Genomic DNA, 24,723 nt, shown 5'->3' with positions numbered 1-24,723 from the left:
CCCTCCTCCGAGCCTGCAGATTACAAGGAACTGGGGATCCTGCTGAAGCCAAACATCCCCCACATTCAGTGACTGGTAACACATGTAATGCTGTCTGCTAGTCCTCCAAAACCCACCTCCTGATGCTCTCACACAGTGTTTCAGCCTCATCTTAGAGTCAGCAATCACCCCCTGAAAGAGCAAAGGAATCCCCTGAGGCTACATGTTACTTTGTACTGGGAAGTTCCCATTCCAATTTTCTCCCCCGAGCAACTTCCAACACCTTCACATGCAAAGAATAGCCAGATCAGTGCCTAGTAGGGGATTCTTCAAAGCCGTATAGCTTAATCCATTTGTGCTATAATGAAATCAACTCCAAATGTAATTCATCAAGAAAACAAACTTTGAGTGAAATTCTACTCATCTTCCATCATTACTGACACATGGCAATGCTTTAAAGCTGGAGGAACAAAAAGCAAAAAAGTCTTCTCTTATTATTCTGGCATCTAATAACCACCTTTGTAGGTCCCTAAAAAAAAAAAAATGAAAGTTGCAATTTTATTTAAATTTTAATCTGAACTGGATTGCTCGGCCTTCCTTGATCACTAAACCAGGTAAACAGCCATGAATATTAAGTTTTATAAGCCTAGCATACAGATCAATCTTAAGAGTACACACTTCATACATTTATTTTCATTTAAACCATTTGGTATCATCACATTTAGGTGTGCTTTCCAGAACCATCTGGAAATGTATGAAACCTGACCTTCTCAGGTCTCTAAGAACCCCCCTCCCCTCCCCTCGTACAGTAATATACAACCAGCCTAACAAAGGACCAAGACAAGTGGAGAATTCAAAAGGCATTCCCGACACCTGCACAGCCCCAGGCCTGCTCCAACAGGAGCTATTGGCCAAGTTCTTATTGCCTTCAGTAACAGCATGTGGCACTACAGGGGGTCTGCATTGTTTTGAGTGCATCACCATAATTTAAGAATATTCAAGCAAACAAAATAGGGGTAGGGGGAGCTTTTTTCATTTTAGTTTTCGATTCCTCGCTCAATGCTTGTAGTAATATGTAACCTTTGCCCAAATATCAACAACCTAAGTAACATCACGACAAAGCTGCCACTGACTTACAGGGGTCAGAAGTTCACACTGAAAGCAAGCTCCCAAAATAACAGCTGCATGCAACATTTGACCTAGTCAGGGATGTCTACATTTCACCTAATGTAAAAGGAAAAATGCATTTCCACAGTGTGAGGAAACCTAAATTCCCAGAGAACACTGGTAGCACTGAGACAGGAACCAGGAGACCTGCATCTGTGAAAACACTTCCTCCATGCAAGCTCAAAAAAACCCTGTCCATGTTCCATGAAGAGCAACCTCTCCACAAAGACACTTGACCTGCTTCCTCAACTCACACCTCGCTCTCCCTTTTTTTGACTTGAACTGTCTTGTATTTAAGAAAAATTTAGGTAGCCTATAAGGAGCAAAGAAAAGAACTGCAGACAGAATTCCACAATCCTCTCCTCCACCATCAAGCAACTCAGCACCTAGCATTTATCTCAGCCATCAGCACAGAAGAGTGGCAGGCAGAGCGGCGCTGGGACATCTGACTGACAGCTGGTGCTGTCAAGATAAATTACTTGCCAAGGGCGTGTTGACCTTCTGGCAAACTCCTGCAAACTGAAGGACTGCACTACCACTGCCCACCCGTCAGCCTTATCCATGGGCAGAAGAACCTTGCTCCCCCTCGATCTGAAGACATCTGTTCTCAGCAGGAGCCAAGGTAGCGCTCTCACCTTGCAGCAGGTACCTGGGAGTCTGCACAGTGCTCCAGGAATGTTTTGTTTCTTGCATGGACACAATAATCATTTTCCAGGATTTCTTGATACATTATATTTTATGTCAGAAGAAATGTTTACTCCCAACAGCCACCGGCAGCAGGGCGTTGCTTTTGATGGCCATTTTTAGGACCTATATATCCGTTTGCTCTAAGAGTATTTTAAAAGATTACCACTAGCTTTATTGTTCATAAGGTTCCTGTTCATTCATCAAAAACATTTCTACTGAGCTGTTTTCTCTGCTGTGCCTCTACCCCGTATTCTGCACATGAAGGGCCATGCAGTGCTGCTGCGAGTCCTTTCTTCTACTATATGCTAAATGCCATGCTGCATTTGCACAGCCTATTTCACCCTTCCTCTAATTGGAGAACACAAAAGTAAAAAAGTTTTCAAATAGAAATACATCTATTTGACGATCATAGAGCAGCTCAGGTCTACCCCATGTCTACTTCCAGAAAGCTGAAAGAAAACAAGTTTTTAATCATAATTAAGTCCAATTTATACCACAAAGAAGCATTTACCAAAAATAACACACTTATGTGTTCTTATCACATTTCCAACAGCCAATCTCTTGAAAAAGGCAGAAACAAATAGCTGGCATCAAAATCTTTTGTTGCCAACATTATACCATATAGGAGCCTGAAACGCATTTCGGAGGTAATCAGTACCCTGTGTGTCCATGAGCCAATTATTACATTTTGTTTGGAAAGCTGTTTGGTGCATGTCTCAGTTTACACAATGAAACACCCTGTATTTTCCCTCAGGTTAAAACCAAGGCTGACATTCTGAGTAAAGGAAACATGCATGGAAAGGCAATGAAGCTTCCTCAGAGGATGCTTGCTATTTCAGAGCTCTAGTTTGGAACAACAGCCTCTGACCTATGGCCAGCCCAGCTTAATTACCCTGTCCCATTAGTCACAAACAGCTGCGCCAGGCCAGCAACCAAGTCAGTTTCACACTGATGTCGGGGACTGCTAACTTGCCCGCTGATACCCAGGGGTAGCTGGACTTCACACAGCCTGCTGCTTAAAAGGCAGCTTTTCACTCAGTGTTTAAACAACCACTTGGTTCAGCTCACTGATCTGACCAAAAACTGGGCCTCACTCCATCACTGCCTTTTTTTAGAGGAAGAAATTGTTCCTGTTCCTCCCGTAGCTATGCTAGTGCTTGCTTGGATCTAAGACAGGTGATGGAAGTAACTCCATATGCAAAACTCCATGGTACTTCAAGAGCTTTCACCACACTGCAAACTGAATGACTATCAACAATTTACATGGCGTGCAGTCAGCATATGCCATTTCTCAGCCCTCCTTCCCTTTATCTGTGTGGGTGGGTCAAAAAAAATAATAAAAACATGAATACCATTTTGGACATTCAGTGTTGAATCACTGACTAATAGGTGAAGTTAAAGGTTATCTGCAGCCAGGATGACTCCAACTGCTGTTGTTCCTGTACTGGAATAACAAGTACTCCATCAAAAACAGTATTTTTCTCACTTACAGGGTCCCCTTTTTTTGAAAGGATTCAAGGAATAGAAATACAGAAGCAAAGTGCAGTCCTGAGACAAGCAAAACATAAAAAAACACTGGCTGAGAACATAATGAGCTCTGCTGCTCTCACTTGGTACCCTCGGAACAAGCAAGTTACTGTTTTCCACATACGTGTTCAAAGAACTGCCATTTTCCAATGAAGTTGCTACACTCAGTTTTTGATCACTGTACAGAGCCTCTCATCTGTATTAATTAGCTGCCCAGTAAGCTCCTTCAACTAGTAGCTCCTGTTGGAAAATACACTAACTGATAATTCCCAAGACAAGCCTACCAATTGCTAATTAAACTGGAGCACAGACTCTATTTGCAGAGAAGGTTTCCAGGTGATTCAGGTGAAGCCGCCAGCTCTCCTCACATAAATCATCCCACTGGTTTGTGACTTCCTCCCCTATATTCCCCTGCACAGACAAGTGCTGGAACTCGTTGCAGCGTGTGCGGGCTTGAAGGGGAAAATGCCCCTGCCCAACTTCATAGCTCCTTTCCCATCAGAGAAGAGTCCTCTGATGCAGGAGTCTTCAATTTATTATCGGTGGCACTGATGGCTGTAAGATCCACAAGTCACAATCACCACATATACACACATGTATGGCTATTCATATAGCACACAAGCCATCTTGTCTTTCCCTAAGGGTGCCATTTTAATGACTAACCATAACTGGCAATTTGTCATGTCTAACAAGCAGAAAGCCTTCATCAGAGACACTACAGAAACATCAATGCTACTCTGAACCAACTGTATTTTTTTTTGTTTTGTTGTTCACACACACACTTATATTATTTCAGGGAAGATTAAAAATATTTCTAAAGCACAGCTCTAAAGATGTACTATGAAGTCCAAGCACTCACTTGCTGATCACAGTGCTGAGTTTACCTTCTGATTTCACCTTTTTACAGTTCTGTCTCAAGGCTGTCCTTAGCCTCACAATGTCCACGTGTTAGTTAATAGCTCTAACCAAGCAGAAGAATTCTCAAGTAGATGAATTCCCAAGCATTTGTCAGCACAGATATTTAGCAGAAATAATTGCTCAATAACAACGATTTCCCATCCTTTGAAGAAATAGCCATTTCCATGCCAAAAGGTTGAAGCTTTTCAAGCTTGACGTTAGCACCTCAGCACCTAACAGCTCAGCACAGATTCACGGAATAATTTGGGTTGGAAGGGCCATTAAAGCCCACCTGGCTCCAGCACCCTGCCAAGGGCAGGTTCTCCTCTCACCAGCCCAGGCTGGCCTTGGGCACTGCCAGGAATGGGGCAGCCACAGCTTCTCGGGGCAGCCTGAACCAGGGCCCCACCGCCCAAATGGTGGGGAATTTCTTCCTTACATGAAATGTAAATCTACCTTCTTTCAGTTTAAAACCATTAGTCCTTGTTCTATCAATACATATCGTTGCTAAAAGGACCTCCCCAGCTTTCCTGTAGGCCCCTTTAGGTACTGGAAGCCTGCTATAAGGTCTCCCTAGAGCCTTCTCTTCTCCAGGCTTTACAACCCCAACTCCCTCAGCCTGTCTTTGTAGGAGAGGTGCTCCAGTCCTCTGAGCATCCGCACACCCTCCTCTGGACTCATTCTAATGGGTCCCTGTCCTTCTTATACTGGAGGCCCTGGTGCTGAATGCAGCTCTCCAGGTGGGGTCTCACAGGAGCAGATGGGGAGCACCACCTCCCTCCCCCGGCTGGTCATTCCTCTTCTGTTGCAGGCCAGGATACCATTGCCAGCTCCTGCTGAGCTTCTCACCAACCAACACCCCCAAGTCCTCCTCCTCAGGGCAGCTCTCAATCCATTCTCCACCCAGCCCATATTTGTCCTTAGGGCTGTCCCAGCTCAGATACAGGACCTTGCAGGCGGCCTTGTTGAACTCCACGAGGTAAGTGCAGCCCATCTCTCAGGCCTGCCAAGGTCCCTCTGGGTGGCATCCCTTCCCTCCGGTGTGTCAGCTGCACCACACAGCTTGGTGTCATCTGCAAACTCGCTGATTCATTGACCCAGAGCAATAATAAAGGGATGGAGGACTTTTCTGACCAGCCGTGCAAGTAGCACACCGCTGTTCCATCCTTACTAATTATGACATGCCTAGTGGATGAGGGAAAGGCTGTGGTCTACCTAGACTTTACTAAAGCTTTTGACACTGTTTCTCACAGCATTCTCCTGGAGAAACTGGCTGCTCATAGCTTGGAAGGGCGCACGTTTCACTGGGTAACAAGCTGGCTGGGTGGCCAGGCCCAAAGAGTTGGGGTGAATGGAGTTAAAGTCAGCTGGAGGCTGGTCAGTAGTGGAGTCCCCCAGGGCTCAGTACTAAGGCCAGTCCTCTTCAATATCTTTATCGATGATCTGGACAAGGGCATCGAGTGCACCCTCAGTAAGTTTGCAGACGACACCAAGTTAGGTGTATGTGTTGATCTGCTCGAGGGTAGGAAGGCTTTGCAGGAGGATCTGAATAGGCTGGACCGAAGGGCTGAGGCCAACTGCATGAAGTTCAACAAGGCCAAGTGCCGGGTCCTGCACCTGAGGCACAACAACCCCAAGCAGTGCTACAGGCTGGGAGATGAGTGGCTGGAAAGCTGCCTGGTCGAGAAGGGAGCTGGGGGGATTTGTTGATAGGCTACTGAACACGAGCCAGCAGTGTGCTCAGGTGGCCAAAATGGCCAACAGCATCCTGGCTTGTATAAGAAACAGCGTGGCCAGCAGGACTAGGGAAGTGATTGCTCCTCTGTACTCGGCTCTGGTGAGGCTGCACCTTGAGTGCTGTGTTCAGTTTGGGGCCCCTCACTACAAGAAGGACATTGAGGTGCTGGAGCATGTCCAGAGAAGGGCAACAAAGCTGGTGAGGGGTCTGGGGAACAAGTCTGAGGAGGAGCAGTTGAGGAAACTGTGTTTATTTAGCACAGAGAAAATAAAACACAGGGGACAACTAATCGCTCTCTACAAGTACCTCAAAGGAGGTTGTAGCAGGCAGGGTCAGTCTCTTCTCCCAGGCCAAAGAACATGAGAAAAGGGCCTCAAGTTGCACCTGGGGAGTTTTAGGTCCGATATTGGGGAAAAAAATGTCTCCACTGAAAGGGTTATGAGGCATTGGAACAGGTTGCCCAGGGAAGTAGTTGAGTCACCGTCCCTGGAGGGATTCAAGAGAGGTGGAGCTGTGGTGCTTAGGGACATGGTTTACTGATAGACTGGGTAGTGCTAGTTTAACGGGTGGACTTGATATTGGAGATCTTTTCCAACCAAAATGATTCTATGGTTCTGGGATTAGATATTGTCATGGTTTTTCAACTACTAAGTTTGGAGCTTATATTTCCATGCAGAATTTAAATTTAGTCTGTGTGAGGTACAGGACAACAAAGAACAAGACAGCAGGATGGACCTGGGGAGATCTGAGCTCGAGCCTCCATTTTCTCACTTCATCCCTAAGACGACTGTGTGACAAAGGGGAAATTTCTAGCACTTGGAGCTCTAAATCAACCTGAAGAAGCTGTACTCCAATATAGTGCAGCAGTCAGCCCTTTTTGCAAGGAAGTTTAAGTTAACACTTCAGTGGCATCTGACTTGTAACTTCTTCCCTTACATACCGCATCCTACACTACCTGGGTCTGTCTGCCTGGCGAAGCAAACTCTAATAGTGGCTGAGCATCTATCACATAAAACTGTAGGGGAAGATTATCTTGTTTGGAAAAACACAAGTCCTTTACAAAGGAGGTGTTTTAGGAGGGCTACACACCCCTGCATTACCTATTGGGGTCAGTTTCCCTCACCAGCTTGGCTGCAAGCGCAGCCAGTGTCAGCCTAGCCAGCACCCTCCATTTTCTCCAGTCATTTCCAAGTCACTTAATGCACACAAAGGGTAGGTGGCCACAGTGAAGAATCAAAACGCACTGCCAGTAGTTGAAGCCAATTATGCCCCCTGAATTATTTTAACAGTGGAGATGAGTAAACGACAAAGATCAGGAAAAAAAGGGAGCAAGTAAGCATTCCAAGTTTGTTATAAGAGTATGTGAAAGCCAAGTGGTACAGCCAAGTAGAAAGCACTGGAAGTTACTACCAACTCCAATGGATTGTCACCGAAGTCCTTGGTTTTGTTTTCCCTCAAAAAAAATTGGCATGAATGGTGAGGAAAACGTTAAGGAAACAAAATCTTGGAGAAGTGCATTATTTAAGCAAGCCTCGAGCTGTCAGCATGCCAAACATCAGCTCTGTTTCCAGTAAATAAAATATAAACAGATATTCAGAACTGCCATCTTCCCAGGAAAACTTGGCAGGCACTGGTTTTCTACTGCCCTTATGGTACTGCTGCCCAAACAAGCTGGCCACCAACCAAGTTGCAAGCTGAAACCAGCTGAAATAGCTGTAGCAGTTTCAAGTCAGCCCAGGCTGACTGCAGACATGTGCTGTTTGATCTGCTCAAAGTACTCTACCAGACCACAGCTTCAGAGCTGCTTCTTACTACTTCCCATAGACCTTAAGACAGCTGAAAAAGCAAAGTAGTTGCTGAGGCCTGGAGAAAAGGTTGATTCTCTAAGACTGTTAAGCAGCACACGTGAGCTACAAAGCACCTAGATGTTCACAGGTGCCAATGCTTGTCTGTGATCTCTCATCATACAGAGGGTCCAGCACTAGCAGCTAAAATAGCAGCTTTAGGGAGAGACCTTCATCCCCTAATGGTTTTTGCATTACAGGAAGAACAGAATATACAGACCCATCCTTTACTGTAAGCCACAGTGTCTGAAGATACAATTGCTTACTGGAATACAGTTTCAGAACTTAACCATTTAATAGAATATCAGTTAGTGAGAGCACATAACACTAATTAATGATCTTATCAAGCATATTTACATTGTGCAATTTGTGTCAAAAAGCTCTAAAGCTGAAGAGCGTTTAGGCAGCTACCCTCCAGCTACTTAGCAAGCCAGGTTCTCTCCCTCCATAGTCATGTTATTTCCAGGGACCTTATTTAAATGTAGAAGGGAAATAAGATGTACATATGTTTTTCAACAGAGTTTAGGGAATCGAAGAGTTCCATTAGGACAAACCTTACAGCGCATGTGAAAAGGCTAATGAAGGGCTTTGTGTCAACCAAGACAGACATTACATTGCTGAAGTTACCGGGATGCTGTACTTTCATTAAGGGAATCATTATGTGCACATCACAATTCACTTGCCATGTAGTGGCACAGGGAGAATTCATTATTTAAGACAAACTACATCAGTTTCATCTCAGCTTCAGGAAATGCGACTGACCTGACCTTAAGTAACAAATGTTACTTTTCCTCATTATAAACTAAACATCGCCACAGTAGGGGCTATAGTAATTACCCGAAAGGTGTAAATTCTGTACACTTACATCAAGCATAATCAAACAAGACTAACAGGATCTCTACAAAGCAGACTAAATGAACATGAACAGCAGAAACCCATTGTGAACAAATTTAATTAAAAACAAAAACAAACGTGCTCTAACCCAACAGAGATGGAAGGAAACAAAGGGAACTATCAGATGGGGGACATGAATTCCAGAACATCTCCCAGAAGCAGGAAGCCAAGATGTAGATTGCCATGTAGGTAACTGCACAGAGCACCTCTGGCCCAAGCAGCCCCATCAGGAAGGCCCTCAAAAGCTTGAGTCACTAGCCTGGAAATTTTCTCTCCAGCCTGTCAGCAATTCCCTCCCATAAACAAAATTCAAGTTACCTGCATTTCTGCCAGGTTTAAGCAGAACAAGTCTGCGGTCCTTGTCCTAACAATCCCACTGTGGGACATTGCCACCTTGTGGGTCCTGCTAGTATGGAACAAGAAGCTGAAGGATGAAGACAAAATTCCCTGACAGTCCAGGTATAATGGTAAATCCCAGTACAGAAATTTTTGTTCATATATTTATTAAATCAAACAGCATTTATGAAAGAAAAGCCACAGACAGGATCCAAGTAAAATCAGACCAGATGAACCCTTTTAACCAGAGCACCCAGGAACTGACAAAAAGTAATCCAGAACTTCCAGTCCTAGACCAGCTTCCTAAGGAGAACCCAACAGCTGATCTTCCAAAGCAGACAGGTATCACTCAGACCAAGCAAAAAGTTATTCTCATGCTCTGCAACATTTTTCTCCTGACCAAATACCTGCAAGTGCATGGTTAACTGGGAGCCTAGTGGTTTTTATGGGTGGAGAAGGTAGCATTTTACTAAGTTAATACAACAGGTTAACTGCCCTTCTATGCTTCAGTTATCAGCATCATTAGCACGTAAATTAATAGCCAAGTAAACTGGCCAAAACAAAAGCATTCTTCAAAGAAGTCCTTGGAACTTGAGATATATGTTGCCTGTCCTGTTAGAATTTCATTCTCCTTGCAAAATTAAACTGCATTTGCTTTAAGAAAAGACAAACAATTTGATACTTTTTCCCCCCCACAAATGAGGACTTGACCTTTATTTACCCTGAAGAACTGAAGAGATCTCAAATGCATTCTAAGCTGTGTTCATTTCCTTTTAATAACTTACCAGAAATGACAAGTGTCATCTCATCTCTTTTTGTTAATACACTGTCCAAGGACACTGAGTGCCACATACATTTAATCAAAGGCATTACCTCCAGTGGTCACTTCAGCTAAGTACACAGGTTAACAAAAACCTAGAGAACTGAAATTAGAACTGATGAAGTTAACGACACTCAAGTTCTCTTCCCTGTTTCTGTCATTCAGCTTTTAGTCCCCTCATTATAAAGCTGTCATTACTTTCACTAGTCTGCCAGTCACTGAACACCCTCCTAGGGTGTAAAAAACTCAGGATTCAATGGCAGCCCTTTATCATGCAGAAGTGACACCATGCAATTCCATTTCCACCTGCAATTAATTTAGAAATGTATTTGGATTTTTGAAAAAAATTGTCAGGGAATATTAATGGCATTTTACTGACTAAAAGCAGCAGCCTTATTAGTTTAAGGGCAAATCAGAAGCAAAACCTACTTTCATTCTCTCGCCAATGGAAACCACCACCTCTGTCTCAGATTCCTAGCTACTTCAGAACACCCACCTGCCTCTTATACCCATAATGCAAAGGAATGGGGATTGGTATGAAGAGAATCCTTATTTTTTCCTCTGATAATAATCCTAATGAAAACAACAAGAACATCTGACCGCATTATCTAGTTCTATACCTCTGAGTCAGAAAAGACAGCCAACAGCATGCATTTTTCCCATATCTTTGTGTTTCAGGCCTAACATGGGTCTAGTTCCTTGCCTAGGTACTAATTCAACTGCAGAGAATCAGAAATTCCCATTTACCACAACTTGCACCAGTAGCTCCTGTAGCACCAAACTCCTAACAGTACAAGCTGCTCTTCCTAGCAAGCAGCAATCCTACGCTGAGAAAACCTGCCAATAACTTTTTGTACAACAGCACCATCTGGATACTCCTACCAGAAACTAGCTTGTTATTTAACACATTTATCTTTCATGGGAGGATGCTTTGTAAGTCATCATCGTGCTAACTATTCAGCATGAATTGTGAATTAAAAAAAATCCCACAAGGCCAAATTATGAGGTAGACTTATCTACTTATTTACACTGCTTGAGCATCTGACTTAGAAAGCTAAGATAACGTGGGATCCTTCCCCCATCCTACAACCTAAGGTGCTATGCCTCCTCCACTTTTCAACTCTACCACCCAATCATTCAAAGGGTTTGGTGCAAAAAGGCAGAAATCTGCTCTACAGCCATGCAGAACTGCAAACCTACTTGTTTCAGGTAGCTGCTCAAGTGCACAGCTTGACCACACTGCTAAGTGAACTCCTGTTCCTGGGCTCCCATTTGTTCTCACAAGCTGGCCTGGAGCACCTAGCAAAGGGGCAACACCACCTGAAGAATAATGCAGTAATTCCCCACACTATCTGTGTGACTGCAGCAAACAGAATTAAACCTCCGTGTGGTCAGAGGTGAGGACACCCAGCAATGTTTACTATCCATCCCTACAACATATTGCCAATTTACCTCTCTTTTTGTCACTAGCTGCCTGGGGTTCGAAGCTATCTGTACAATTCCAGTAAAGCCATTTTATTATTTTCCTGCTCTACTTAAGTTTTAAATGGATGTATTTAGACACACAATGATCATATAGAATATGCATGATAATTCATTGGAGATAGGAAAAATCTGCCAGAGATTTCACTGGATCAGGAAATTTGTTTGAATTCCTGTGCACTCCAATGGATCCCTTACATTACCACAAAAGCAGATGCAATATTTGTTTTTGCTTCACTTACCCTCTTTTTCTCTTCCAGTATACCAATAGATAACGCTGATGGGTAGCCAAGGGCTGACACAGTACAAGTGAATCAGCCCGAGCCTTAACAAAACTTTGCAGCGCTACCAGGGACCGCTATCTCCAGCTACCTTTCATGCCAGTAGCAACAGGCTACAGTGCAAGGAGAACCTGCCACCGATCAGTCTCCCCAAAGCCTGCCAGCCCAGCTTTAAGTTGCAGGGGAGAGTTGGAGAAATCAGGAGGAAGAAAGGATTGAGCAAGCCTGTGATGACAGCTTCTGTCAAGTAGTTTTAGTCTGGAGAGGTTCCCAGCATGTTTACAATATTAATCAGGTTCTTTTGAAAGAAGGTGTCCATAGTGGGAACTACGCTGTAATCAGGATGGTCAGAGCTGTGCAGACACACAGATGGGATGCCTCCAAAGCCTACTGCTTCCATAGCAGCCTAAAACCCCCCGGTTTCAGGCTGCTAACCCTGTATCAGATACCATCCACTGTGAGATCAGTGTAATCTCTTCAAATTAACATTCACGATGACACCTTGCCCACAAAAAGGGCACAACTGTGGGTAGAATGGCAGATCACAGAGAACAGGCAAAACATCACAGAGCCCATCCCTTCTAGGTCACTGGTCCAAACACACAGCAGATTACAAGGGCACAAAACATGACCATCTGCTGTGTCTCTGGCATGCTGCACAGAGTAAGCTTTGTAATCTTAAGCCAGGTCTCAGTAAACAAGTATTCACAAAGACACCGGCATTAATTATATACAATCCAGTACATGTCACAAGTGCTCAGCACTACTGCCAAGTCCCACGTTAGCAGCCACAGCTGGTGCGCCCACTGCTTCTGGTGGCCAGCTCTGCAGCTGGAGCTGAGCTTTCAGACCTACCTCAGGACCAAGGTGACCAGCACACCACAATTCTGGGTCAAAGCGCCAGTGCAGAGCAGTGAAAAAGGCGGCGTGCCAGCACATCATTCATCTCTGCCCATTGCCTGTGTACTTCTCATCTTTGAGTCAGCTACGGACAAGAAGCACAAAACAAGACCAAGAACAAGCAGCCAGGAGTCTGCCTCAAGCCCACTGCACTTTGGTAGCAGAAGGTGCTGAATGGCAGCTGAACAAGGAAAGCTGATGCCACAAGCAAGGGAACAGGGAGCACTGCAGGCATTTTCATGTCACAAGAGGGAAGAAAGCATGGATGTCTGGAAAGCAGCGGAAGATAACACGTTTAACAAAATATTCATATTTGTGGGATGTAAACACAGGATTTGGAAGAGATGTCCCACACTGGGACCAGGCTCCAGGGATTCACCTAAGGATTAAAGCTGCTGCCTTTTTTTGAGCCTTAACCACAAAACAACAAGGTATCTCCATTCCTGCAGTGTTTCCAAAACACAAGACAATCAACAGTTTTTTTTCAGACAACAAAGCATGAAATTATGCCCAGTTTCTACAGAGTAAGAAATTGGAGAGATGCTGCTCCTCTGGTGTTAAACTCTGACTCTGCAGCAAAGTCTGGCACTCTTGATAGCTATGAGCAAAATACAAGTAACAATGCATTATTAAATATGGACTGATGCTCCCATTAGAGGATCCTTTTTAGCAGGAAAAAAATATCAAATACTCTAAAATCCACACTATGGCTATGTCACAGCACACTTTCCTAGCCCCCAATGACATAAATTCACCTCACGAGTTGGAACCTGATTATTAGGTACCCCTGCAACAGGGCAAAGACCAAAAGGTTAATAGAGAACTTCAAACTGCAAGTTGATCTAAAATACATTTCTAGCTCTTATGGCCAGTGAGGGTTTGTGGTCTCTAAAAACACACAGGATTTACTACCACTCATCAGGAAAGATCATGAAAACCACCTCCATCATCAGAATACACAAAAGCATTTCTTGAAACTGGTCATTCTGCTGTGAGCATCCAGAAGTAACATACAAGTGAAGCATCCCTCATGACCAAACACAAGAAATAGACGAGAAGGAGACAGTCCCATTCTAAACTAAAATTATGGCACAACAAGTGACATATTTATACACCAGAAGCTTAATTAAGGACGAAATATAGTACAACGACAAACTACACAATTTGATCAGTATTACAAAAGAAATAACTAAGCAATTTCTCATCAGCCCTCCAAGTTAGAGGGACAGTTTTGCTCAGTTAGGGTGCACACCCAGCACCCTCCCATTTAAAAGTAATGTTCTGAATCTTAAGAGCCCTACAATAACAAACACCACTGTAATAACCATGTTTGACTTGCACAAAGGGAGACCTTCAGGAGCCGTAGCAAACTGTTCTAAGGAAAATGGCATTTACTAAGTAAGACAATTTGTCTTTGTAAAGCTTAAATAACACCATAGAGCAGGAAAACTAGTCAAGTAAAGCTAGGAAAATTCTTGCCCAAGAACCAGGAATAAAGCAAAAAAAAAAAAATGCAGAAGAAAACAGCCCTAGGCTCTTCCATGAAGGGTACCAGATTAAAGGGGGAACTGGAAGAAAAACTTGACAACACCTCAAGGAAAGTAGACACCCAACTCTACCGCAGGCTGTATTATTAGAGCCCTTTGGAAAGAGATTGCTAAGGATGAAAATGAAGTTTAGACAATCCAGAGTACAGCACCACACTAAGTTAAGTCATCAGTACTGAGATGTCAGGTTACTGTCCAACAAGTATTCTGATATGATAAATATGAAAGCCAGGGAATTCCAACAGGATTAGGAAATCCCAACCGAGCTCCTCCTCCAAAAAAATCTTTGTGAACTACTGCTCTATCCAAGTCTTCAGTCAGTACTTCCCCTGCCTAGTCTAAGGCTTTCCACCACTCATCCACATGACAGTCATCAAAACAATCCTGAGGAAGGGGCCCAGCTTCAAGCTTTAACATCCCACAGAACTGTAGTACCAGGCTGGCCCACACTCTGCATGCCTCCCTAAGCACTATTTTCACTGCATTTTAATCACATTTGGATTTGTCCTTACTGCTTTGTCTGTGGTCCCCAGCAGAGCACCGCAATACTAACTTTTACATGGGGGCATCACAAGTCAAACACACTGCCAAACCTCAGATCTTCAAGTTTTTTGAAGTAACAGCTGAATTCCAGGCTGCTCCAGAAAACTACATTCACTATATAACCCTTCTGCTCATTAGAGACAATGCAGCAACTATAACTACTCCTCATGTTATCTTTTCAGTTTCATTTTTTTTTTTTTTAGATTGCATTTTAAGTGTGAGGGGATACAAAAATATTACTTTCCACAGTTTGGGAAATAGCACTGGAGCAAAACAAGCGTTTATTGCTAGAGGGATCCTTCAAAGTTGCTTAAAAGCTATTATATTCAAAACAATACATTTTAGCTGGTCTTAAGTTTCATCCTGATTGTGCTCTTTTTGCTGTACTCCAAGATGAATTCTGTCTAATACAAGCTCTATCTTTTTAATACCATCTCATTTGCAGGTCTGTGTAAACAATTACATGATAAGGCTCTAGGAGCAAGGCTCATTATTTGGTTTGTGCCCTGTTTGATCCTGAAACGCCACAGAAAAACACTTTGCAGTACCTGATTTTACAGCCATTTTGAAGCAGACTAGGACATCACTTTACAACCTGCAGCAGCATTCAGCTGGTTAAGCACTAATCCAACATTCTTTGACTATGTCTCCATGATATCGGTTTCAAATGGATCCACCTTCTGCTTTCGTGCTTTTAGAGTTGAACAGAACTTTTCTCACAGATTTAAACGGCACAGCTGAGGCATCGTCTTCAGCTTATAGATAATTTAAATCCAACACAGGAAGCGAAGCCAACAGAAGTGGATTTCCTTTATTTTGCAAAGTTTCGAGAAGGAAAGCAGCTGTGGCAACTTGCCCAACAAAGTGTTGGTACTAAATTAGGTCAGTTGATCAACATACATCACACCACTGCAGCAGCTTCATTTCTAATTGTTGTGCTTTCTTTGACTGAAAGACAATACTTAATCATCTAGTTTGTACAAGCCACTCACACACTCTGCTAGGTAGAAAATGTTGCTAAGGCAGCTTCCAAAGCTCTTCTGAACAGTAAACAGAAGCAACTGAGCTGTACTGAAGGCATACAAGCTGTCTCAGATGTAAGGAAGTGTGAGCAGCTAGGTGTCCCTGTGTTTACCTAGGTAAGAAGTTCCTTCTCCCAGGAAATCCATCGCTTAGACTCTCCCTTCTGCAGAGACTCTCAGTTTCTCAGCTCAGCCCTTTTGCAGTAGTTTGTGTGCTTTGCGGGAAGTGGAATGAGTCTCAACCCTTGGAACATGCAATACCAACAGCAGACTCATAATAAAGCATTTTGAGAAATCAAAGTAAAAGCATCTGGAAAGCAATCAGGGTTTTTCCTCATGTCTCTACCTAGAACAAGCCATAAGGATGTAAGCTCAAGCTCAGAAGAAACAGAGAGAAAAACTGAAAACTTGCAACAGTTTCTTTTAAGTTTCAGACTTAAAAAAATTGAGCACTCAAGTAGGATCAAGTCCTAGCTGTGTTGATAGCCCCCCCCTCCTCTGCAAGAAGATTCACATCTCAGCCATAACATGCCATGCAAGCCTCCCTCAAAATACAACTGAAAACCAAGCCCTCCCCTTGGTGGGCTCATACAGGACCGGCACACAGGGCCTAAGTTTCCATTTTAAATGCTAGAGAAAGGCCTAAATGCAGAGTATAGAGGGTTAAGATTGAAACAAGAATTTCAGTTCCAAAAGGACTTTTAAGCTGTCTCAGGGAAACAACATTGACAAAGGGCAACTACTAAAGAACTGAAGCCAGGAGAACAGGAAACAAAAGGTTTCCCTTTGCATATTTCCAAAACATGCCAGGCTGAATTAAATGCTAATTACAGCCTGATGGCAGAAAACAAGCCTCTGCAGCATGTACCAGGGCTTACTAAACAGAATGAGCCAAGGACATAACACATTGTATAACACTCCTACCATAGACTTACAAACATCTCTTGCAGCATGATTTTGCTCCAGCACTGATCATTTCCTTTAAAGTATATTGCCCGTTTTTTTTTTTTTTAAGGAAATCCTACAACACATGAATTGCAATAAACTCAAGTCTTCTAGAATCTACAAGACCAAAAGGACAGCTCAGAATTATAAATGGCTCTATCCTACAGGACTGCTATCACTAAAAATGCTAAGAGATTTACCACCCAAGGCAGACAATCCTCAGAAACATGTAATTCTCATATTAATGTCTTAGCACTAATGCCTGACAATTTTTGCATTTATTACTCAAGTCAAAGAGGGTCCTTTTTATTAAGCTGTTTTATATTGTCATCACAAACATCCACAGAAAAACAAACTATACGAAGTCCCAAAATATATTACATACTAGGAAAACACACCTGCTTCAAGGCTATGGGATAGGACAGAGATGATATTTCCTGGCTCCTCTGGTAAAAAAATAAATAAATAAATTATCCGTAGTCAAATTATGACGCCAAATTTCACTGGTCATCTCAGTAGCAGAAGTTAGCCTTACTAGTGTTACTGAAACTAAAGATCACAAGTCCTAAGTAGCTAGAGTAAGAAGAGGAACAGTGGTAACAGGTTTCTGGAAACAGTTGATACCCTGTCCATCCTTCTTGCTCTCCAGGAAATAAATGCAGAGAAGGGGGAAGATACATATGGCCTATAACTGTGACAGGACCAGTTACTGACAGCTGAGCTTTATAATGCAGTCCAAGTGCTGTTTCCTAAAAAATATACAGGGAGAAGACAGGGACAGAAAACATCTTCACTCCTGCTGACTTTGGAAACTCAAGTCAATGGGGGCTGACTAAGAACTGCAGCATTCAGACCCCATGCTGTGCATCCCCCAGCAGAAGGCTCAGCTGCTGGATATTATGATCCTCATTACAATGCAATTCATCACAGTCAGCAAATAATCCTCTGGGGTTCTGTTTGCCAAACCACCCAGCACTAAGATGAACTCCTATTCTGCAAGGTTCATCGACACGTAAGCAATCATGACATTAAATACTGGTATAAGGAACACAAGAAGGGCTTGTCAGGGAAGGCAAAACACTTCAATATCTCAGCAGTCCACACAAATCAGTGCATTCTGGCTAGCATCCCCAGCAAACCTGAGCATGCTGTTGTTGCAGCTGTATAAGTTATCTGTCAACAGGGAGATGGAGACAGACAAAATCCATGAGTTTTTCTCCTTTACCCCTTCCATGGAGTTATGTTGTAGCAAACATGTTGACACAACGTAAAGACGTGAACTTTTACTTACTATTTTGAGTACAAAAATGCAGCATCATACCTATTCTTACTTATCCCATGTCCAGTTCTTCCTGTCTTCGTTCTCAAACTTACTTGTGTTTCCCAATCACCAACAGGAATCCTCAGCTTGAAAATCATCTATTGATCTCACCCCCACTCCTCTCATAGAATCATAGAAACACAAGATTGGAAAGGACCTACAGGAATCTCACCCAACTTGGTGTCTTCTGCAAACTTACCAAGGGTACCCTCAATCCCCTCATCTAGGTCATCAATAAAGATCCTAAACAAGATAGGCCCCAGTACCAACCCCTGGGGGACAGCACTTGTAACGGGATGCCAGCTGGACTTAACTCCCTTAACCACTACCTGCTGGGCATGGCCCTCCAGCCAGTTCTTTTTCCAGAGCAGAATATACCTGTGCAGGCCACAGGCAGCCAGTTTCCCCAGGTATCTGAGCACAAGAAGGAATTTCTTGAAGAGATGAAGGATTGTGAAAGGATTGTTAATAATGTACTTGGAATGCATTACCAAGTTTTATTTAGCAAGTACATGACTAAAATGCATGAAATGTGTATGTCCCTTCATAAAATAAATGACTTTATACTAGCTCACCTATTTTCCTGTGTTTTTCACTCCACAGTTGCTTCTTGAAATAGAGCTGTGGTTGGAAACAAAGCCTGGAAAACTGTCACCTGCTACTGCTAAGGGTAATCTGAAGAGTGTCTACTCACTGAGTGATGCCCTGGGCTTCTTCAGGCTCAAGATGCACACAAATTTACCTCTCAACTCAAACTTGCTTTCAAGCCTCTGAAAAAAGCACTTGGTGACTTGTGTCCTTTTTAAGGTTCTTTTTCCTGTGAGGGGAGAAGGGGCAAATAAGTTGCTTGATACCATGGACAAGTCTTGTTTCTGCATCCTGTTGATCTACCTGCCCTAACAGTGTACGTCCTCAGAACATTTCTTAGGCCCCTCTGTACTAACAAAGAGCTTCATAATACAGTGTTTCTGTGAAGCTCCATTTTCCTTCGGAGAAAAATTCACACCTACATTTGGGTTACTCTTCTCATTCCTTTCCCGTTACATCTTTTTTGACCTCTGCTTCTCCATTTCACTCTGATCAAACACGCTATTTCAATGTCTGCCTTTGGTTGCTTCTGTCATCAAACATACCTTGGCTAAATAGTTTTTGTCAAACGTCTTGTCTTTCAGTAGAGAATCATGTTCAGACACAAGCAATGATGTGGTACAGTTAATACTGGAGCTTTTTGGAGAGACTGTGGCCTTCTCAACAGTGCCACCTACCTGCTAATAAGCATAGTGTTAACATGATCCCAAACCACACTGCACTGGGCAGGACTTGCTTTCTGTTCTGAATAACACTAAGCCCTTTGCTCCCACATGCTGCAATTGAACACACTAGATCTTCCTTCACAATGTGATCCGCAACCAGTCATTAGACTATTGGACATTAGTCTTGAACCATAACATTAGCCGTTCCAAGTTCTTTCACACACTTCTAAGGCAGCCAACTCAATATTGCAACATGAAATAAAAGCCCTCGGTAATGCAGAATTAAATTGATGCCTTCCTGTAGAAAATAAAGACAGTTTTCTCATTGCTTTGGTTGAAAAAAAGTCAAGTGCACCTAGAAGACAAAAACATGAAAATCAACCCACACAAATCCAAGTAATCCAGAAACTGCAATTTCTCAAAGTCGCTAATTAGGAAGAAGTTCAGAAGAGTAAGCCTGATGCATCAAATATAAATATTGAAAAAGCAATATGAACTCTGTTACATGTGCAAGAACTACCAAGGCCATGTTCTACAAAGGTACTGGAAAGCAGAGACAAAACCAGCAACAGCCTCGAGCTGACAGAGGCACTAAAAAACCTGCCTGTGGTTGTCAGTCTGCACAAAAGGCTGCAGAGAACAGTCAGACTCTGTAGCATAGAAGGGTTATCTATATTCGTAGTTTACTAGGTTTCCTATTTGATGTATTTATAAAGAAGGAATGCATTTAGATCCTTTCCTTGCAAACAAACAAACAAAAATCCTCCGAAGCCACAGTTATTGACTCAAGCAAGATGATGGCCAAGAACAATCCTTATATGAAACTCTCCTTATATGGAACTCTCCCCCAGATATTTAAGTATGTAGACCAATGGCACAGAAGCTTCTTACAGTCCTGTGACATCAATCATGTCTACATCACATAAAAGGACAAGCTGTTGGAACTCCTTTCCTCTTTTTTTTCACCTCTTATAATTATCTCCCCTCTACATACATTACCTCTAATTACCTCTACATACATTTAAAAGATTCAGCCTGAAGTCTTTCAGAAATACAAATCCAAGCAGTTTTCCCTGCAATTGGCATTACATTAAGTTAAGCCTTACGTCAAGTCAAAGATCAAGCTAGCCCATTTAAGATTAAAAAAAAAAGGCCCAGAAGCAATACAGGATTGTTTCCATAGGGTGCTAAGCCACAGCACAGCAACCCTTTTTACTGAAACTGGATACAGGCTCACAATGGCTAGGGTGATTCAAAACAAAATTTTTTTCTCAGATGAATTCTATTCCAAATCCCTAATCCATAATGGTTCCTTCTACCCTTTTTAACTTTCACAGTATCACAGTATCACAGATTTCTAGGTTGGAAGAGACCTCAAGATCATCGAGTCCAACCTCCGACCTAACACTAAGTACTCCACTAAACCATATCGCTAAGCTCTACATCTAAACGTCTTTTAAAGACCTCCAGGGATGGTGACTCCACCACCTCCCTGGGCAGCCCGTTCCAATGCTTAATAACCCTTTCGGTAAAGAAGTACTTCCTAACATCCAACCTAAAACTCCCCTGTCGCAACTTTCGCCCATTCCCCCTCGTCCTGTCACCAGGCACGTGGGAGAACAGACCAACCCCCACCTCTCTACAGCCTCCTTTAAGGTAACTGTAGAGAGCGATAAGGTCGCCCCTGAGCCTCCTCTTCTCCAGGCTGAACAAGCCCAGCTCCCTCAGCCGCTCCTCGTAAGACTTGTTCTCCAGACCCCTCACCAGCTTGGTCGCCCTTCTCTGGACTCGCTCGAGCACGTCCATGTCCTTCCTGTAGCGAGGGGCCCAAAACTGAACACAGTACTCAAGGTGCGGCCTCACCAGAGCAGAGTACAGGGGCACAACCACTTCCCTAGACCTGCTGGCCACACTGCTTCTTATACAGGCCAGGATGCCGTTGGCCTTCTTGGCCACCTGAGCACACTGCTGGCTCATATTCAGCCGACTATCAACCAATACTCCCAGGTCCTTCTCGGCCAGGCAGCTTTCCAGCCACTCATCTCCCAGCCTGTAGCTCTGCTTGGGGTTGTTGCGCCCCAGGTGCAGGACCCGGCACTTGGCCTTGTTGAACTTCATACAGTTGGCCTCAGCCCATCGGTCCAGCCTATCCAGATCCTCCTGCAGAGCCTTCCTGCCCTTGAGCAGATCGACACACGCACTTAGCTTGGTGTCATCTGCAAACTTACTGAGGGTGCACTGGACGCCCTCATCCAGATCATCGATAAAGATATTAAAGAGGACCGGCCCCAGTACCGAGCCCTGGGGGACACCACTAGTGACCAGCCTCCAACCAGATTTGACTCCATTCACCCCAACTCTCTGGGCCCAGCTATCCAGCCAGTTTCTAACCCAGCGAAGCGTACACCAGTCCAAGCCCCGAGCAGCCAGTTTCTTGAGGAGAATGTTGTGGGGAACGGTGTCAAAAGCCTTACTGAGGTCAAGGTAAACCACATCCACAGCCTTTCCCTCATCCACCAAGCGCGTCACTTTGTCATAGAAGGAGATCAGGTTCGTCAAGCAAGGTTCGTTCCTTCTACCCTTTTTAACTTTCCATCCCTCCTGATGTGTATTAAAAGCCATATATTAAAAGTTCAAGTAAAAGTAACATTAAGCTATCTGAACAGCTTGGCAGCAACATTTCCCATAATCACCTGTGCTCAAAGTCAGAACAGGAAGCAACATGCCAAAAACTTTACCCCAGAAACTGAAGGCAAAATAAAAGGGCATTCGTCTCTGTTTCAATCACAGGTTATCAAGTTCCCTGCTGCATTACACTACTTACTTGCAGAGGCTGCTTGGTCTTAGGAGCACCCAGGCACGTAGTTGCCACCGTTTTCTTAATATATTAAAAAGACGTGCACAATGGAAGGTTAGCTTACCTGTTTGTGGGCAGTTAAGGACTTCTCCTTGGCCAATGTACTGAAAAGCACAGTCTGAAAAATAAAGGACATAAGATCCGTTAGTCTGGACGACTACTCTCGTATTTTCTGGGGGATTAAAAAAACACCTTTCTTTTAACAAAACGGCTCTAAACGTTAAAACAAATCACTATTGTACAGTAAAACAGTTTGCCTCGGTATCAAGACGTGCATGCTGCCCTTAGGTTCTTCTAGTCCTTCGGCTAGGTGACATGGAATAAAAAAGTTTCTCTAGTGTTAAGTTGTGCAACGTGTGCTGTAATGTATACAGTTGTTTTACATGCTACAATATCCTGGGCTTGAAGTTCTGTTAAAGAGCATACTCAGAGTTCCAGTAGGAGTTAACCACAAGTAGGAAGACCCAATGGAACCCTAAATAGTCCATTTTTTTTTCCACAGTAATCACAGTATCTATGCACAAAAGCACTTTAAGTACAGTCCAGCAAAAATTTTACAAATCAAATGTAAATTCTGTCCCTTGCACAGCTCTCTGCAATGGTCAGTTTCAGCTGTTCTGGTAAGTTTTCCCTCCTACTGTAACAGACAAGGCATTCCTGGAGGGGTGTCAGGCTCAAAAAGACACTCCTAAGTGAGGGGTCAATCAGAAAACACCTGTGCTCTATGCGCCATCCTCCACCCACTTGCAGAAGGGCCATTAACTTTCAACAAACCATCGATACTTGGCAAGAAATTCATGTTCACGTACCAGGACCTCATTTTATCTCCTTGTCACTATGAATCACTTCTGCACAGCACAGCAAGAAGCACTTGGGCATCTAAGCACATGATGCACAGTATTCCCGAAGTACTAACAACAACCGTAACCTGGTGCCCACCAACGTGGGCTTGTGCACAGCAATGCTTTCAAGTAACATCCTCATCTTCTAAATGGAACGTTACATCAAGAATGAGCACTGACCTGCTAGAAATACATTAGTTCTTTTCCTTCATCAAGCCCTATTCGAGTCTCTAATCAGTTTTATTTCCAGAACAAATGGTACCAACACCAACCCAGCAATAAAATATACAGAAATAATCTAAAATACTAACCCATATGTAGCTGATGATTTATGTTTTCCTGTGCCCCAGTGAAGAACTGTTAACTGTGCCAGCAGGATCAACCCTCCAGTCTAATGACCATCATCTGCATCCTATTTAGATAATGAAGGTTTGCAGCACAATTAAGGGAAAAGCTGTTGGGATAAAATGCAAAACAGGGCAAAGAAAACTACTTATCCTCATTTAATGCAACGTGTGTCTAATAGCTCACCCAATAAAGGCGTAATATTTGCCAGTGAGATGACCTAAAAACTTAGGAGTTCAAGGCAAAATTAGGCTCTTAAACTGGAATCAGTTGATACGTTTTTTTTTCTTAAACATGTTCAGCATTTCAACTCTAGGCAAGCATTTCCTCAAAAAGGCTGGAGAAATGAGCACTAAACACTTTCAGCCTACTGTATGCCTGAAGGCTGCTCAGCATATTAGTCAAGCATGGAAGGTAACAATCCTCAGTGCTTGTTCACAGTAGTTTCACCCATGTTGACGGGAACTGGGGCCTTGAGAGATTTACTGCCACTGAAGCTGAATCCCCTGTGTGACCCAGCATACAGCATGAAGCAGAGACGTTCTGTTACAAAGCACCTGAAGCTAGACAACTCAGACTTTGTTTAACTGAAATTCACACATGTGATCCAAAACATTTTCAGATAAACATTAAGAAGCCAACGGAAAAATAACAAACGTTTATAAAAATAGGTTCCAAAACTTAGAACAAGTTTTTTGGCTAAGAAAAACATTAGGTTTCATATATTACTGGGGTTTCTTCTACTGAAATGCACAGGAGCAGAAAAATACAAACTTCGGTCTGTTAAGTGACAGGGTTAGAGCCCTACGGACTGTATCCAGCCTCAGAGGAAGCCCTGAAGGTTTCCTCTGAAAATACTCTTAGCAAGACTAAGTACTCTTAGCAAGACAAGTCAAAGGGGAGGGAATAATTTCACATGGAAGTCCAATTACATATACTGAACAAATTAGTGACCTTTTAAATCTTTTACTTGTTAATAAGAGTTTAAAAGGAAAAGTAGTTCAACAAGTCTTCTCTTCCATTGCTTCTCATCTTAAAAATCAAAACTCTTTTACCCTCCAGAGTAACTGCAATATATCAGACAACTGGGCTTACTCTTGTAAAAACAAGATCTAGCACTACACAAGTAACTACAGGGTCAAGCATGGCTATGCAGTTGAAATACATTTTTGCAGCCTAAATGCCACCTCATTCTCCACAATACACACTGTCCCAGTGACATCCTTCCAGCACAGCCACACCTTCACTTAACCTGAATTTCCTCAGCCTTGGACTTAACCTCTTATCTGAAGAAAGACTCCTTACCTTCCAAAACTGCAGGACTGCTTCCCTGCTGCTGTTAGTCAACCATCAACCGGAAAGCTTCTAGGACTAGACAAAATGTCATCACAACCAGGACTAGATTTTATTTAAGAAACTAGCCTACCAGCTAAGAATCAGCCCCTCCCTGATTCCAGCTGTTCATGTCAGGAAAGGATTCTCTAGCAGGTCATAGC

General features: G+C 43.2%; 1 protein-coding gene across 2 annotated transcripts in view; it reads right to left on the bottom strand.

Annotated features, from left to right (window-relative positions):
- Positions 1-24,723, bottom strand: part of RASGEF1B (RasGEF domain family member 1B) — a 156,056-nt gene that overhangs the window by 109,458 nt on the left and 21,875 nt on the right. For both annotated transcript variants that reach the window (XM_013190589.3, XM_048074520.2), the window contains one exon: positions 22,105-22,158. In XM_013190589.3, coding sequence (XP_013046043.2) covers positions 22,105-22,158 — 54 coding nt within the window. The remainder of the gene's footprint in view (positions 1-22,104; positions 22,159-24,723) is intronic.

Source organism: Anser cygnoides, chromosome 4 (genome assembly GCF_040182565.1).
Source record: "Anser cygnoides isolate HZ-2024a breed goose chromosome 4, Taihu_goose_T2T_genome, whole genome shotgun sequence".
NCBI classification, from domain to species: domain Eukaryota; kingdom Metazoa; phylum Chordata; class Aves; order Anseriformes; family Anatidae; genus Anser; species Anser cygnoides.
The sequence above is the reverse complement of the archived record's forward strand: the minus strand, read 5'-3'. Positions and strand labels throughout refer to the sequence as shown.